The sequence below is a fragment of the Triturus cristatus genome, chromosome 1_1 (genome assembly GCF_964204655.1).
Source record: "Triturus cristatus chromosome 1_1, aTriCri1.1, whole genome shotgun sequence".
Classification (NCBI taxonomy): Eukaryota; Metazoa; Chordata; class Amphibia; order Caudata; family Salamandridae; genus Triturus; species Triturus cristatus.
The window spans coordinates 98,556,446-98,574,192 of record NC_140579.1 but is presented as its reverse complement, the minus strand read 5'-3'; the positions used below and the strand labels follow the sequence as shown (position 1 = coordinate 98,574,192).

Sequence of the window (17,747 nt, the reverse complement as noted above, 5' to 3'; positions counted from 1 at the left end):
CTCCCATTCTTATATACATCCTTTCCATGCTCCCCATTCATATCCCTGATACCTATTTCAAACGCATTGACTCCTGTCTCTCTAAGTTTCTCTGGAATCATAAAAAATCGAGAGTTGCTCTAGTTGCTCTTCGTAAACCGAAATCCAATGGCGGAGTCAACTTTCCGGATTTCCGTCTCTATCATAAATCTTTTTCTCTCCGTCAGGCTTCTAATTGGCTTGTTCTTGCACCCTCCCCTCTTGCTCCTCTTTGGCTCTCTATTGAACGCTCACTCCTCTCTCCTTTCTCCCTATCTGAAATTGTGCATTTCTCTGCTAAGAACTTAACCACTCCTCTACCCCTGTTCAAACACACTGCTTCTCTTCTACATGTTCTGGTCCGTCCTGACCCGGTCTCTCGTGAATCCTTTTTGGCCTCCCCTATCTGGTACAATTCGCTTATTCTCCTCAATAATCGTCCTATTTGTTGGACTGTATGGAGATCAAAGGGTCTGATGTGGGTTAACCAACTTTTCGATGGTTTTCTCCCATGTTCTTTTCCTCGATTCCGACTTCTGTTTCACTGTCCCCAATCTTTTTTCCGCAGATTCACTGTCCTCATGGCCATCATACTTGATGTTTATTATTCACTTCCCTCATCATCCTCTTCCGTATCCCATTCCCCACTTCTTCAGATCCTGTCTACTCTCCCTAAAGCCTCTCTTATTTATAAATTCTTCTCCTCCCCCAATCCGACCCGCCCGAAATCTAAATTGGAACTTGCTTGGGAGCTTGATTTGGGCTGTGACTGGTCTATAGCCGTTTGGGACAAAGTCTGGATCAGGTCCTTAAAAATTTCCCATTCCGCCTCACTAACTCAATCTATGTTCTTTCTATATCATAGACTTTATCTCTCTCCTGTTTCTATTTCTCGTTTTTCTCCTGATAAGGACTCTACCTGTTGGACCTGCTCTGCCCCTAATGCTGATCTTTTTCATTTACTTTTTCTGTGCCCTTCTGTTCTCGCACTTTGGGATCAGGTGTGGTCTCATATCTCACGTCTATTTTCTATCTCTATTCCATACTCTATCCCTCTTCTTTTTCTAGGTAGTATCTCTGACACTCTTGATATTCCCTCTCGCTCCTCTGGTCTATTAGATCTTATGTTGGCTCTGGCTTTCCAACATATTTCTTCTAATTGGAAGGATCTCTCTAAGCTCTCTATACAATGTTGGTGGAATTCTCTCTGTCACTATCACAGGCTTGATGTTCGTTTTGCTGCTGCCTCCACTCCTACCCTCAATAGAGATTTATTTTGGTTGCCTCTCACAGCATATCTTGACCGCATGGCTCTGAAATCGAAATCTATCTCTCCTTTATCCTCTGAGAATTTCAAACCCCCATAAGTGACTCTTTCTCTGTCCTTCTTCTTCCTCTTCTTCTTTCTCTACCCCTCTTATATCTTTTACATTTGCATTTCTCTTTCCTGCCTTTCAACTATTCCCTACCCTTGGCTTATTTGCTCTTTCTATTCTATCTACTTTCTCTCTGATCTCTTTATCTATTCTTCTCCTAACGCCTCATATTTACCTTTCTCTTTCTCCTTTCCCTTCCTTCCCTTCTCCTCCTTTTTTCTCCTCTTTCCCCCTTCTCCTCCTGGTTGCCTTTAAAATTTTACAAAATGCTTTTTAATTTTCCCTCAGGTTTCTTATGTTTAACACATGATGATCCTCTATTTTTTTTCTCTTTTTGATTCTGTATGACAATGTTCTTTATATCATCTGTATTTTGTTGTTCACTATACTTTTTCTTCAATAAAGCATTTCAAACATAAAAAAATAACAGGGGTTGAATCCTGATTAGGTCTGATACATATGGCAACCCTACTTCTAGATGGCATGCGTAGGTCGAGATGGTCCGCGGGACTGCCAAAAGGAATCGTAAGAAACTGTTTTCTACTCTTTGGACCTCATCAACCTTAGCATAACCCCAAACACCAGCCCCATAAATTACACTACCTATACATTTTGCCTTATAGATCTCCAAGAGTTCAACCGTGGGTCGTCTGCCTAGTTTATTAGCAAAATTGACCAAAGCGGCTGTTGTTCTAGCAAAGGTGAGTTTCCTAGACTCAATGGCACTTTTCCATGAGCATTTATGATCGAAAACAATGCCCAGGTATGGATACGTGGTAGTGCTCTCTAGTTTTTGATGATCTACAGAAAAGGCCATTCTATTCCTATTCGTTGACCCGAGGGACATTACAAATGTTTTTTTAATGTTAATCTTCAGGTCCAAATTATCCATAAAAGAGTGATATTTCGCAAGGGCTCGCTGTAATTCAAGTGGAGTACGTGCTAGAATTACAGCGTCCTCCGCATAGAGTAGAGCCGGTATAGGGCGATTGTTTATAGTAGGGAGGTCCTGTGCCCCTATTAGCATGGCTTTCTCCAAGCCGTTAGTATATAAATTGAATAAAAATGGGGCCAGGACGCACCCCTGCCTAACACCACGCTCCACTCTAAACGGCTTTGTCACCTCGCCTCCCAAACCATATCTCATGCGAGCTGTAGCATCTGAGTACAGTTCGCGCAAGAAAAGTATTAGGGGCTCCTCTATTCCCATATTTTCTAGGATAGTCCACAACTTGGTGTGGCTGACACAGTCAAATGCTGCGGAGAGGTCCACATATGCCAAATAAAGGGCCACCCCTTTAGCATTAACATATTTGCCTATTAATAAGGATAGGTTAAGGGCTTGCTCTGTGGTTCCCAGGCCCTCACGGAACCCATATTGTAGATCAGAGAGAGCATTGTTATCCAATGCCCATTGCTGTAGGCGCTCTAAAATAACTCGACCAGCCACTTTCCCGAGCGAATCTAACAAAGAGATAGATCGATAACAGGATGGCAAGTGGCGGTCCCCTTTTTTGAAAATAGGGACAAGAATTGATTTGGACCAAGAATCAATAGGGCCCAATGCACAAGAAGCTCGAAGGACCCTCGTTAAAATTGGGAGCCATAGGTCCATAGTAAATTTAAAGAAATCAATTGGTACCCCGTCGGGGCCCGGAGCTTTACCATTTTTGCTAGCCTTTAGGGCATGCTCCACCTCCTCATATAAAATGTTAATTGACAAAGGTGTTTGTAAACTGGAAGGAATTAGAGGAGCAGCAGTTGAAGGGAGGCTGAATATCCGCTCAAAATATTCAAGCCATGTTTGTTCATCTATCGCAACCTCAACGCTGGGTTTAGACGTTGTCTCGGTTAAAAAAGGGGACTTCACAACCTTCCAGAAGGCAGCAGTGTCCCCGAGAGTAGATGTTTTATGCAGTTGGTCCCAGAGCTCTTTCTTTAGGTTATTCTTCCTACGTTTTAAGATTTGTTTGTAATTAATTCTAGGGGCTTCAATCTCCTTACTATTCCTTGCCTTGTTATGAAGAACTGCTTTCAAATTCTTGTAAGCCTTTGTGCAAGAGGAATCAATCCATCCCTTAGGTTTGCCATTCTTAAGATTTACGGATAGAGAATCCTTTATTGCAACTAACAATGTTGCAAAATTATCATTAATTCCCTCGTTGGAAGTATCTGGATCAAGGCAATTATTAATCACTGAACCCATTTTTGTAACCAGCGAGACTGTAATAGCCATCGGGTCTGCCTTTCCCATCTTAATGAATATCCGTTTAGTCTATCTAATGTTAAATTGTTTTGAGTTATTGTTACCTTGATGTTAAGCCTCTCATGATTCTTGGGGGCTTTTAGGGTAAGACTAATTGGATAGTGATCGCTAATAGCAATATCATGGGTTTTACAGGTAGATAGGTCTTTACCCGCAGCCATAGAAAGAAAAATAAAATGAATTGTGGATGGCCTGCCTCTTCCATTAAAAGTTGGTACTACCGGTATGGGAGGATTCATCATGTCATTAACTAGTGCAAGGTCTAATCCACCTAAGATCTCATTCAGGAAATACCCAAGTGGAGTGTAAGAGAAGTGAATTATCGGAGCGCCATTTTCATCCACTATTCCACAAACAATGTTGCCACTATGGGTACATAAATTTTGATTGAAATCCCCGCCCCATATTAGAACCAACTCCTTGTGAGTTTTTGAAAGCAGTTCTTGAAGGGAACAATATATTTCCTTGGTTACATTCGCCAAATCAAACACAGAAAGGTTGTTATAAAAATTCACAATAACTAAAGCTTTGCAGGTGTTCCAATGAAGAATAAGAATTTGAAAATTTGCATTCAACTTAATGGGGACTATTGATGTAAAACAAAGGGTGTTAGAAACAAAAATGGTCAAACCCCCCTTTGCCCTACCAGAGGAAGAAGGTAATGCTGAAGAAAAATATGTTTTAAAGCCCTCGAGATGTATTTCAGAAGGAGCTCATGTTTCTTGGAGACACAGAATACCAAAATCATGTATAAAAGCAAGCCAGATATCATTCAGAACCTTGGAGCGAAGACCGGCAACATTCCAGAAAAGAATTTTAAGTAATGGGTCATCTTTATGGGTCACAAATTTTGGGTCCATTCCCAGAGGATCCTCTTGGTTAAGGGACTGGATAATGGGCAGAGAGAGGTCTTCAAATACTTCAACACCCCTGCACGTATGATCCGGCGATACGCCAGGGGTAGGTAGATTACACATGGCCGTGGGTAATAATCCCTCCGGCTTGAGTCAATCCACTCTCTCCAATTCAGAAAGCTGATCATAATAATTTGAGGTCGGAATGTTATATCGTAATCTAGGCCCTTCACTCCAACCCAAGTTTTATGAATCTCCAAGTTGAGTGTCTAATAAATGGCAAGAAAATTGGGGATAAAAAAAAGTCAAATCCCTAACTTGAATATCGGTATTAGCACTATAAGGGGAAGAGTTACAGATATGATGAATCACTCGCCTGTACCTAAAATGTATAACAATACAGTCTCCTATCGTATCCTTTCTCCTACGGCCCAACCAGCTTAACCTTCTTACAAACAATATTTCCCCGGAGATATTAGGGGGTAACGGCCTATTCTTATTCAGCCAGTGGGCAGCTTTATTTCTTAGCTCAGGGAAAGTTTCTATTTTTCCCTGTGGTAATTCTGGAACCCCAACTAAAACAACAGTGTATGGTAATGATTGTGGGGGTAAATCAATATGTGGGAGTGACTTCTTCAAGGTTGCTGGCGTGAAACGTTCCCTAGGGGGACCTGGAATATTATGAATATTAGTCGTACGACCTGCAGTCTCAGTGTCTCTATGTAAAACGCCTTCCCTCTTTCCATGAGTTTAGTCGTCCCCAAAGGTGCAAAAGGTTGATTAGCAGCGAATTCAGTGTTCGACGATGTAAGAGATACTAAAGGCCTGGGGACAGTTAATAGCTGTCTGTTTTTATCCGAACCAATTAAACCAGTTAAATGGGGCTCAGTGCGTGGTTCTGTGGGGATAGCCTTAGAAAGTGAGTTATCCGCCACTTGCCCGGAACTGGTGGAAAGAGTTTTCATTATTATTTCCATATTATCCATTTTTTCCCCTATACGTTTTACCCTTTCCAAAAGTGGGGTCATTAGGGACTTCATAAGATGCTCAATTTTTTCAAAAAGGCCCTCACTTAATGGAAGAGAGGGTGATGAAATGGCTAATTGTTCTGCTGATATAGCGTGCGAGCCATTTTCATGAGATAATATGGATGCAATCCTAGGTAGGTTCTTGTCAGCTTTTCTTCCTCTCGTGTCAGTAGATTTAGAAGCAACCTTCTTGTGTTTATTATCACCAGAGGTGCATTTAAATATTTTAGCAGTCTTTACATGTTTAGCATTTTGCCCATCTCTATTAGATTGCTTTAGGGTGCACCTAGCTTTCTGCCCTCTTGTTGTTACCCTCGGGGTATGAACTAATGGACTTGACAACGAGGGTGAAACCGGAGTTGGAGTGATAGGTAGCTCACGAGTAGGGTTTAGGGGAACAACCCCTAACTGAACTGGAGAATCGGAAGGTGGTTCATTGAAGAAAATAGTAGGGGACAGTGATAACCTGGGTGGAACTGGGATAAAATCAGGGGAGTCATTACCTGATATAGGTACAACAGACTGAGTAGTGGAAGTAGGATGGGATCCCAGTAAAGCCGCAAAAGACGGGGCCAAAATCGAATCCTGGGAGTTAATTGTTTGGAACGATGTATTGGCCGCGTGTAGGGGGGGGGAAGTGCCAGCAGGTAAAGAAAGGCGGCGTTCGGTGTTTTCAATAGCATTAACCACCACCCCTATTGTTTTCTGCAGCATACGGTCAATGGCGGTCAGGCTAGGTAGTGGTTGGTTTGGAGTCTCATTATGCTTTTTGGCATGTATAGAGACTGAAGGGTTTATCCTGCTCATATTTTCACGGTCATAGACACACAGAACGTGACAAAACAATGGATAGCGGGGTCACAAAACCAATGAGGGTGGCCTAGCCCGACCGCTCCCGGCCACTAACGGCCACAAACGGTCCCGCCCTTGTCCCGGGCTTCTCCCGTCCCTTCTCCTGTCAGTTAGTTCAATATCAGGGGCGGGAAGAGGATGCAGCTGATGGGAGTTACGGGGCTGCTGGTCCTCGCAGTCCCGTCCGCAACGTCCACCCGCCAGCAGCAATCGATAGTTTCTGCAATCAGTTCCAAGAATAGAGCTCAAATTAAAACACACAGCAGGGTTCAAAGACTCGCAAGACTCTCATGGCGAACAAACAATTCACATTTTCCCTCTGTCACACTGTTGTAGAGTGCACAACAGAGGCCCCACTTACCTCAACACATGCATCCACCTCCACCAATGATCCACGCACCTCCACTCAGCCAGTCTCTCACTCGCACACATCCCCTGCATACAGAAGAACAGAGTGGGGGTTGCGCTTACTCACACACCACCCCTAAGACTTGGAACAACCTTCCCCACCAAATCAGGTCCTCTGTGTCGCTCCTCAAATTCCACAAGAAGCTGAAGACTTGGCTCTTTGATTGACTCCAGGGAAGCCCACACCTACCTACCGGCAAGCACCTGGATACCCTCACTGGTGATGGTCACTCTGTCAAAAACTACATTGCATAGCATAGCATGTTAACTGAAGATCTTGGGATCATGCTATTCCTGACTTATTAAAAAATGTAGTGTTTGATTTATACCAGGCGCAATGACAGGTTTACTAATTCCGGTGTACCTAGATAATCTTGTGTCAGAAATTCATGCATAATAATTGACATTTAGTTTAATACTGAAAAGAAGCTATAATTTAGAGTCCCCACAGATGAAACTCACTGCACCAATTGGTACCTATCTAACCCCGGGCAGAGCTGGCATAGTGCCACTGCGCGGAGTTCCACAGAGTTGAAAAATACTCTGCTCCCCTCCACTCTCCCTAATTTAAATATTATAAAAAAGGCACTTACCTACTGTGGCTGCCTCCTCCATGCCATGGTCTCTCTATCCTTCCTCATCCTCGCCGTCCTTGTCCATGGCAACCCCTACGTTGTACGTCTTGCGCATGGACGTAACTTAAATAAATACGAGTATTGATGCCAACAGAATCTGGACTCAACAGGGTGCTTTGTGGAGTATGATGAGGGCTTCAGTTCTTCTGGGAGTGTGTGTTTGTTACAAAACCATCATATGATGGAGAATATGAAGAGGGCCTTAATACATTTAAAAATAGCTGTATAATGTAAAACCAATGTTTATCTTCTATTGCATTCTTGGTAGGTCAGTAGACTCTATAGTTCATCCTATACAATCTATGGTTTTGAATTGTATAAATGTTTTTTTATCTGCCGCATGGTTAACAAAGAGGTCTTTTTCACAGATCTGCCGCTTGAACATCAGCAGCTGTAAAAGGCGGTGAGTAGCTTTTCTTCTTATAGAATAGATCCACAAAACAGTAGCATAACAGATGACATTATAGGCAGCCCCAGAGGGGGCGTGGTCTCGGCGCCGATCAAGATGGCCGCCTGAGACGGGAGCTCCGCCGCAACGGGACGGCTTTCTCTTCACCGCTCCTGACTTGGGTCATTTAATCTCCCTAATTTGATTAGTTCCGTTAACCGGAACACAGAGCGACGCCGGTGAGTGCTTTTTCGGCATTATTTGAGCCGTTTTTGGACCTTTTTTCGTTAAGGTTACAATCTCCTCACAAAGCTTTTTCCTTCAACATGGCGTGATACGCTGGTGCCATCTACTGGCCTCTTCATGCAACTGCGCCCTTTATGGAGAACTTTTCCTTCATTAAACCTTTTGTTCTAAACTGACATGCCCGCAATTAATCTCTATGATGTTTCTGGCGTCTCATTGGCTTTTTTCATCCTTTTACCTGTGAGACTGAAGGTTTTTTATAACATTTCAATTGTCATGGTGTTTGGCATGTATTTATTTTGACAATTTCCTCCAAATGTCAGTTTTTTGATGGCGCTGTTTTCCACCAATCCCAGTTTTTAATGACTTGAAATATATTCTTCACTAGCGAGATACATATTGGGAGCTGTTTTTTCTGTCAAGTCATCGATGTTTACCTCGATACTACCCTTGAGGTCTCACTAGTCACGGTATTACCTTGGTTGGACCTCCATCTCTTCACGTCAAGTGGTTTTCGCATAGTTCATTTCTCTGGAAGAGAGTTTATGGGCAAATTGCGCAAACCCAAATTTATTTTTGTTCCGTCGAGGGGCACCTCTGCTACGGCTACATCAGCCTCTTCTTCACAATCTATTCCCTCTTCACTTGCAGGTCACATGGCTGGGGCTGCGCCTCATCGTCCTACACAGTCGTCTTCGACTAAACTTGCTTCTTCTTCTTCTTCATCTACGAAACGACAAAAGCAGGACTCACCGCCGCCATCTACCCCTCCGTCCTCTATTTCAATGGAGTTATTGTTAGAGGAGATTCGCGCTCTGCGTCCTTTTGTTGAGGAGACCAATACCAAGATGCAACAGTTTGAGGAGAAATGGCTGGCTTTGGATAGTAGATTGTCATCGGTTGAGCAGCAAATCTCCGAAACAAGTACTCATTCTCAGCGTATTTCCTGTTTGGAAAAATCTGTTCTTGCCCTTCAACAGCACATTGAAGATTTGGAAAATAGAAATAGGAGGAATAACCTTCGTATTTATGGCTTGCCGGAGTCCCTTGAAGGAGATGACCCTGTGACTTTCTTTACTTCCTTCCTTCCGAAGCTTTTGGATATGTCACCTTCTACGTCCCTTACCATTCAAAGGGCTCATCGTTTGGGTCCCCGCTCTGATGCAGCTGTTAAACCAAGAGGTGTCATTATTCTGTTTCTGAAGTTCACTGATCTTTTATCTGTTCTTTCAGCAGCAAGATCTAAGCGTCAAATAACATGGCAGGGTCAGAGAGTATTTCTTTCACAGGATGTTTCCAATGCTACGGCCTCTAGACGGAAATAATTCTTAAATCTTCGTGCGCCTCTTCGAGCTCTTGGGGCGTGATATGGCTTGTTTCACCGTTGCCTGTTTAAAGTTACTCATCAAAATCGCACCTGGTCCTTTCATGATCCTGCGGAACTTAAAAACTTTATTCATATCCAGACTAATAGCGTCATGGATACCTCAGCTACTCCTAATGGTTGACTGTTTACTGCTTTATGCCTACATTTTTCTCCTCACAGGTTTTATGATAAGTGCGTCATAGTGTTTTTTATCTCTTTTACTGTTTACTGCTTTATGCCTAACTTTTTCTCCTCACAGGTTCTCTGATAAGTGCGTCATAGTATTTTTATCTCTTTTGCAGCTTTTGTCTTTGCTGGTTCTCCATTTCTTGTTGTTAATTTCTTTCTGTACTTTCTTTTCTCATTTATGTAGATCAACTCGTTGTATTTCCCTCCGTTATATTTGGCTCTATTTCCTTACGTCTCCCGTCCTGGGGTGGCTGGATTCCCCGGTCTTCGGTTGGCTCGACTTGTTGCGTGTCGTCATTGCCCCATCGTTCTTCATTTTGTTCCCCTCAGGTATGTTTCCCTCAGTCGTCCCGCTGGACATGTACTGTCTCTTCTTGTTTTTATATCTTCTTTTTTTCCTCTTCCTCTTTTCCATTTTCCTTTCCCTCCCTTTCTCTTCTAGTTCTCCTACCTTTCCGTATTGTTTTTATTTTTCTTCTATCATCCTTCTTATACGATCTTATTTATTTTCTTCCTCTTCATACCTTGTTGATTTTTGTAACTATGCTCTTTTTCTTTATTGCATGCCCTTATTTCTTATCCTTTGTACTTTTCATACGATTTTTGGTATATTTATATTTTTGATTGTTAATGTGATCCTTGTTCTTATTGATTTATGCTGTTTGCAATTTCAGAGTTATTTCCTGGAACGTAAAAGGTTTTGTTAGCCCAATTAAGCGACAGAGAGTCCTATCTCACTTAGCATCTTATAACCCTGATTTAGTTCTTTTGCAAGAAACTCACCTTACAGAAGCTGAGTCACTTAAACTTAAAAGGAGTTGGGTGGGTACGGTCTTGATTTCCCCTGCTGCTCACAAAAAAAACGGGGTTGCTGTATTATGTCACAAGCGGTTGAAATGTAAAATTCTGTCTCAAGAAAAGGATACTGATGGTCGATGGATCCTTGCTAAGTTATTGATTAATTCTGTTTCTTTGACTGTTTTCAATGTTTATGGCCCCACGCAACCTGATTTCCTTTTTTGGCCCTCTATTACAGAAAAATGTATTCAATATCAAAATGAATTTTTTATTTTAGATGGAGATTGTAATCAGATTGTTGACCCGTTTCTTGACCGTAAATCTACAGTACGCTTTCTTCCCCACAAATCTCCTAAACAATTCCTTGACACTCTTTTCCAATCTCACTTTGTGGACTCTTGGCGGCTATCCCAACCTGACACTCTAGACTATTCCTTTTTCTCTCCACCTCACTTCTCTTTCTCCCGTCTTGATTACATTTTTCTTTCTCAACCTTTATCTCAATTCTTACTATCTTCTTCTATTGAGCCCATAGTTATCTCGGATCATGCACCTGTTGTGACAGATCTTGAACTACTCTCTCCTTCTCCTAAATCTTCTCGGTGGCGTTTTAATGCTTCCCTTCTTACTGACCCTCTTTTTTCCTATTCATTCCGTGCCTTTACTCGCGATTTCTTTTTAATTAATTGTGACCCTAGCATCTCCCCTCATATTTTATGGGATTCCTTTAAACTACTGCTAGAGGTTTTATAATTGATTTTGTCTCCAAGAAAAAGAAACAACGTCTCCAAATAAAAAAGTCTACATTAGTTACTATCAAGGCATTAGAACATAAATTTTATACTTCTTCGGACAAAATAATTCCTCCGGACCTTTTACGTGCTAAATTGGAGTTCAATAAATGTACCACGGACAATGCCTCATCTATACTTCTCCGTAGTAGTGCCCGTTTCTATGGTGGTCGCAATAAATCAGGGAAACTTTTAGCGAATTATCTTAAGGCACGGAAGGATTGTACTACTATAGACTCTATTTTTTCTTCAGATAATACTCTTTTACATAAGGATAGTGATATTCTCGACCAATTTCGCTCCTTTTATCAGCAACTCTATACTCCGGAATCCCCTCCTACCCCCACTCTTATCCAGGCTTATTTGGAGGCAATCCCTAAACCCATTACTTCTCACCTCAATTTTCCAGATCTGGAAACTGACCTCTCATTACATGAACTCTCCACCGCCTTGAATACTCTCACTAAGGGGAAGACTCCTGGTTCAGATGGTTTTTCGGTTGAGTTTTATTTGCATTTTTCTGACCTTTTGCTTCCTAAACTTCTTGTCCTTTTCCAATCCTTTTATGCTTCTGGTAAATCAGATGGCACATTCCAGGACGCTACTATTTGCCTTATTCCTAAGGAAGGTCGAGATCCTCAATTTTGCAAAAATTATCGCCCGATCTCGCTAGTTAACGTGGATTATAAGTTACTGGCTAAGTACTTGCTCTGCGTCTGGAATCCTTTATGCCGCACCTCATTGGCAGAGAGCGATGTGGCTTTGTCAAAGGTAGGCTCACTTCTGATAACTCTCGTCTTTTTCTAAACGTTTTAAATAAAGCTTCCTCTCTTTCTATCCCCTTAGCAGCCATCTCTGTTGATGCAGAGAAGGCTTTCGATAGAGTTGACTGGTCTTTTCTGTTTGCTTCTTTACGTTGGCATGGTTTTGGACCCAATTTTATTTCTCTTATTTCCTTACTTTATTCTGCTCCTAAAGCTTCTGTTCTTGTCAATGTTCAGATCTCTTCTTCTTTTATGCTTCATCGAGGGGTTCGTCAGGGATGTCCCTTATCTCCGCTTCTTTTTGTTCTTGCTCTTGAGCCCTTTTTATCTTCTATTCGCAATAATGATTCTATATCTGGTTTCCCATATGGTGATAACCAGTTAAAGTTATCTGCTTACGCTGATGACATTCTCTTATTCATATCTGACCCAACCTCTTCTATTCCTTCTTTACTATCTGAATTCACCTCTTTTTCTTTAGTCTTGGGGTATAAAATCAATGCTGACAAGACTGAGATCCTCCCCCTTACGTCTGTTTGTCTTCCTCACTTCTTCTCTTCTACAGGTTTTGCATGGAATAAATCAAAAATTAAATATTTAGGAATTTGGTTCTCTTCTTCTATTGCCACTTCCGTTAAATTAAATATGTCTGCCGTTCAGTCTCGTATTGAAAAACTGTTTACTACTTGGAACCCTCTTTTTCTCTCCTGGTGGGGTCGTTTAGATACCATAAAAATGATGATAGCTCCTGTGTTGATTTACACTTTCTCTATGTTACCTGTTCACATTCCTCTTCTCTATTTTAACCTCTTCAGCGCGGCGCGGATTTCCGCGCCACGCTGAAGGTTCCGTGCGCGGGCGGGGCCATGACGGAACGGTTCCGTCATAAGCACAGCCCAACCGACGTGCATGACGGAACCGTTCCGTCATAAGCGTCGAACGGGTGAAACGAATTGACTCATGTCTCTCAAAATTTCTCTGGAAGGGCAAAAAATCTAGAATCTCTTTACTTAACCTTCGGAAGCCTAAGTCTAATGGAGGAGTCAATTTTCCAGATTTCAGTCTATATCATAAATCTTTCTCTCTCTGCCAGGCATCCAGATGGCTTACATCAGGCTCCTCTCCTTTTACTCCTCTTTGGCTCCTCATCGAACAATCGTTGTTGTTACCTTTCTCTTTCGCCGAAATCTTACGTTTTTCCGCCAACTCATCATATACTCTTCCACCCTTATTTAAACATACTTCTTCTCTTTTGCGTCCCCTATTTCTCCTTTCCAACACGACGCGTGAGTCTTTTTTAAATTCACCTCTTTGGTATAATTCACTCATTCTTCTCAAAAACAGACCTATCTGTTGGAAATCTTGGCGTTCAAAAGGTATCATTTGGGTCAATCAGCTTTTTGATGGCTTAGTACCTTGCTCTTTTCCTAAATTTCAACTTCTATTTCATTGTCCCCATTCCTTTTTACAAAAGTTTTCTATCCTTATGGCAATTATTCTTGACCGTTTCTATTCTCTCCCCTCTTCCATATCCACTTCTACCCCTTCCCCTCTCCTTCCAATTCTTCTCACTTTGCCCAAAGCTTCTCTTATCTACAAATTCTTTTCTTCCCCCAATCCGTCTCGTAATAAAACTAAATTAGAACTCTCTTGGGAATTGGATTTAGGTACTTCCTGGTCTGTTGCTCTTTGGGATAAAATTTGGGCCAGATCTTTAAAGATTTCTCGTTCTGCTTCTCTAACTCAATCCCTGTTTTATTTTTATCATCGCCTTTACCGCTCTCCTCTCTCTTTATCTCGCTTTTCTCCCTCTATCTCTAATGCTAACTGCTGGACCTGTGCTTCGCCTATGGCTGATACTCTTCATCTCTTTTTTATGTCCTTCTGTTTTAAAATTTTGGGATAAAGTTTGGTCATATATCACCCATATTTTTGAACTTTCCTTTCCGTATTCTATCCCCCTCCTTTTTCTTGGCAGCCTTTCTGACTTGCTTGATATTCCTCCACACTCTCATGGTCTCTACGACCTCATGATTGCTCTTGCCTTCCAGCACATTTCCTCGAACTGGAAATCCCTTACCAGCATCTCCATTCAAGCTTGGTGGAATGCACTATGTCACACTCATAGACTTGATGTTTCTTTTGCTTCTTCCTGTAAGCCACCTCGCAATGTGGAACTTTTCTGGTTACCTCTCACTTCATATTTTGATCTTTTGACCACGAAGATGGTTTCACAAACTAATTCGGAGAACTTTAAACCACCTTGAAATATTTTTTGACTCTCTTCTTTTCTATCACCTTTTGCTTACTCCTCTGGTTTATTATCTATAATGTATTATATCTTATATTTTATGTACTGACCATGGATCACTCCTGTTTTGCATTCCTTAATGATTATTGTTGACATGTTTTAGCATTAAATATTATTTTCCCTTCCTCTTCTTTCCACTTTCCCACTTTCTTTCTTTTCCCTCCCTCCCTCTTCCCTCTTTTTCCCCTTAAAAATGTATAAAAAAGCTTTTTCGGTTTTTAAAATAATATCAGCTATGTTCATATCTTGTGTTACTTGTTTACTATTTTATGTTCTCTCTTGCTGATATTTTTCTGTATAATATTATCTCAATAAAGCTTTTTCAAACATAAAAAAAGAACCAGAGCCCACAAGCAAGGCTTGGGTAATGCTATCAGCTATTGGATTAATGCTATAATTAGGGCTCCCGGTATTATGGTATTTATTTTTTTGACATTTCCTTCTGTATTTATCCATATTTATTTTTTGCTAATGTTATCTTTATTTATCCATATTTATTTAGAGTTTTGTAAATAAATGAAGTTGAAACTAGAAAAAAAAAAATAAAATAAAAGGCAGCCCCAGAGGGGAATTAAAATTCATACAGATGCACCAAATAGGTTTATGAAAGGGCGGTCATTTATTTGAATTGCCTGCCATGTGACTGTGTCCCTCCTGGAATTTAGGAGGAACGTGCAAATTAGGTGACGCCCAACGTAGTCCGCTCATCCCACCTTAGATAACGTGGGGGAACGGTCTTATTAAGGAGAGAATGTATAGATTTTATTAAACATTTTAGCAAAGTGTAGGAAGAAGAACAAAACAGAAATCATAATTAAAGAATGCTCTGCATTACTCGAGCCAGACTGTGAATGTGCCCATGCTCATCTCTGCTTTGTGCTTTGGTACCAGTGGCCAACACCACAATGTGATTGCACTCATTATTAACTAAAGGAGCAGGCACTATTGTCCTCAGAAGCTGTAATGATGCAAACAGAAGTAGGATGGATCAAAGGTGTGACCTTCATGACTATGCAAATTACTTCCATCCAATAATAATAGCCAATTAGATGTTTAGAGTTAATGAGGTTCTTCACACTGAATTTGAAATAAAAATGACTGATAATAATTATAGGTCAGTTTTTCACAAGCTAATGCAACGGATTTCAACCCGCACAGTTTTTAAAGACATATCGCAGAGTCCTGAATGGCAAATCTACCACTTGTTGTTCTATCTATTGCCAACCTCAATGCTTGCACACTTTTATCCTTAATTTAATCTAACTGGTCTCTGAACATCGGGGAGATTGTTCTATACATTGAAGGACATAAGAAACACTGGTGTGTCCATGCACGTTAGAACTTACGTTTTCCTTCTAGTGGCCGTGCCATTCTTATTAGCATGTAATTGACTTTTAAGTTTTACCAAATATAGGCATGGGATTCAGATAAGCACACCACCTGGATCTGTTCTCTTTCAACAATTAGACATTAAATATAATGAACTTGTAAAAAATGGGTGATTTTCATCACAATATTATTCCTATAAATGTATGTGATTATATGTCTCCCTTCTAAATTCCTAAATGTTTCTTGCTACACGGGTCAGATTTAATATAAATAGTAAATTCACAGGTGTTATCGGTAATATATGTTTTTTCTTTGTATCCTAGGAGGATCTAGCTCCTCTGCCGGCTCCAGCACAAAAACAAGCACATCTACCACTCAGGTCCGAACCATCGTGACCGAGGAGGTTGATGGCAAGGTGGTGTCATCCTCAGAACGAAGATTCTGAACACAGTCAGCACAACTTCCAACCTGTGACCCTGGAATGGAATCTTTATGCCACAGAAAATAGAAATCGTAACTACTAACTGAGGAAAAGACTGTGAAGTTTGCTATTTAACTTGACCAATTAAATGTAAATCAAAAGACCAACTTCAGGCCAGCCGCCGTTTTATGGAACCAGTTGTCCTTGGGAACCTCTGTTGATCCCAACTCACAAAGTTAAAAGGCCTTTTGATGTCTCCACTGCTCAGTTTGGTATTGAGTGATGTTTTACAGTCATGCTCTCATTGCTAGATTAGATAAAAATGTGAGGGTGGTCTCATGAGGCTTTTTACTGCATAAACAATGTCCCCATCACAATGTCTGATTTGTATTAACACATTCCTGTACTGTTTCCTGTTGCTAAAGTGGATACATGATGTACGCTCATCACCTCACTCTTCACTGACTATCAGAGCACAGATATTTGCCTTAAAATAAGTGGAGAGATGGATATTGGAGCACGGGGCTGATTAAGAGCTAACGTGAGCTGATATAGGCCTTTGAATATGTTATTGTTGTGCAATTATAGAGTGGGCTACATTAGCAATGCTCTTTTGAAGGTCCGAGGGACGCAGCATACAGTCTCATTCAAGGGCTAACGTGAGCTGATATAGTCCTTTGAATAGGTGATTTTTGTGCAGTTATAAAGTGGGCTACATTAGCACATTTTGAAGGTCAGAGGGACACAGCATACAGTCTCATTCAAAGGTTTTGTTCACAGTTTTTCTTTACAATTTCAGATGTTTCTTAAATAAGGTTCTTTGAAGGTGCCACTGTCATTTTTATCAAAGGGTTTGTTTTCTCTCCTATAAACCTGATTAATAAAGATTCCTTTCTGACTTCTGCAAATTCAAGGTTACTCTAGATTTCATTTCTGCTTCTCATCATTCTAAGTTGGTACACTCTGCACTTCCTTGTTGATTATTATGAACACAGTTGAACCACCAAATTGTTTGGTTGTACACAGAACGTTTCAGTGAATCCCGTCACTGTGGCAACAACATATGCAGTTCTCAGTGATTGAGCCAAATATGCAGACTAGAGTTCTGAGAGAGAAACAACTACTAGTTCTAGTATCTGCCAAATTGTTGGCAGCCACGTGGATCCAACCAGAGAAAGTTGACAACTCGTGAGATAGGTTTTTGTTATATAGTTAAAGATGGAAACTGTCAATCCTCATCACTATAATTTGATATTTCTCTTGCACGGAACATGATATTATAAAACTTGACCTGACTATGGGCCAACGCTGTGATTTATTTTTTTCCGAACATCTTTATTGTGACATTATGGTCAGATAAGATGATTAGATTTATTGATGAAACAGTGGACAAGACCCTTAAGATAATAATGTGTTCTACACATAGTAGTCCATCGCAGAGAATGCAATCCTGACTTAATGCAAAAGAGAAAACCTAAACAATGGTTGGTAGGGATTGAACCAGTTCCTCATTCAGTGTGCATCATCTGTGGAAGCGGATTTATTAAAAACCCACTGGTGCAGGGTCACCCTTCGTGCATGGGTTCTAAACAAGTAAGGAGGAATCGACACTGGAGTGTAGTACAAACCATAGATCATTTATTGGCATTCATGAATGGGGCCTCGTCCGACAAGCACCATAGAGATACTCAAGGAGGAAGCACACTG

The 17,747-nt window shown here is 41.0% G+C and overlaps 1 protein-coding gene across 1 annotated transcript in view; it reads left to right on the top strand.

Moving 5' to 3' along the window:
* Positions 1-16,957, top strand: part of LOC146869614 (keratin, type I cytoskeletal 13-like) — a 51,801-nt gene extending 34,844 nt beyond the window's left edge. The window contains exons 6-7 of the mRNA XM_085640171.1: positions 9,811-9,956; positions 15,943-16,957. Coding sequence (XP_085496297.1) covers positions 9,811-9,956; positions 15,943-16,064 — 268 coding nt within the window. The 3' untranslated portion in view covers positions 16,065-16,957. The remainder of the gene's footprint in view (positions 1-9,810; positions 9,957-15,942) is intronic.
* Positions 16,958-17,747: the final 790 nt, after the last annotated feature.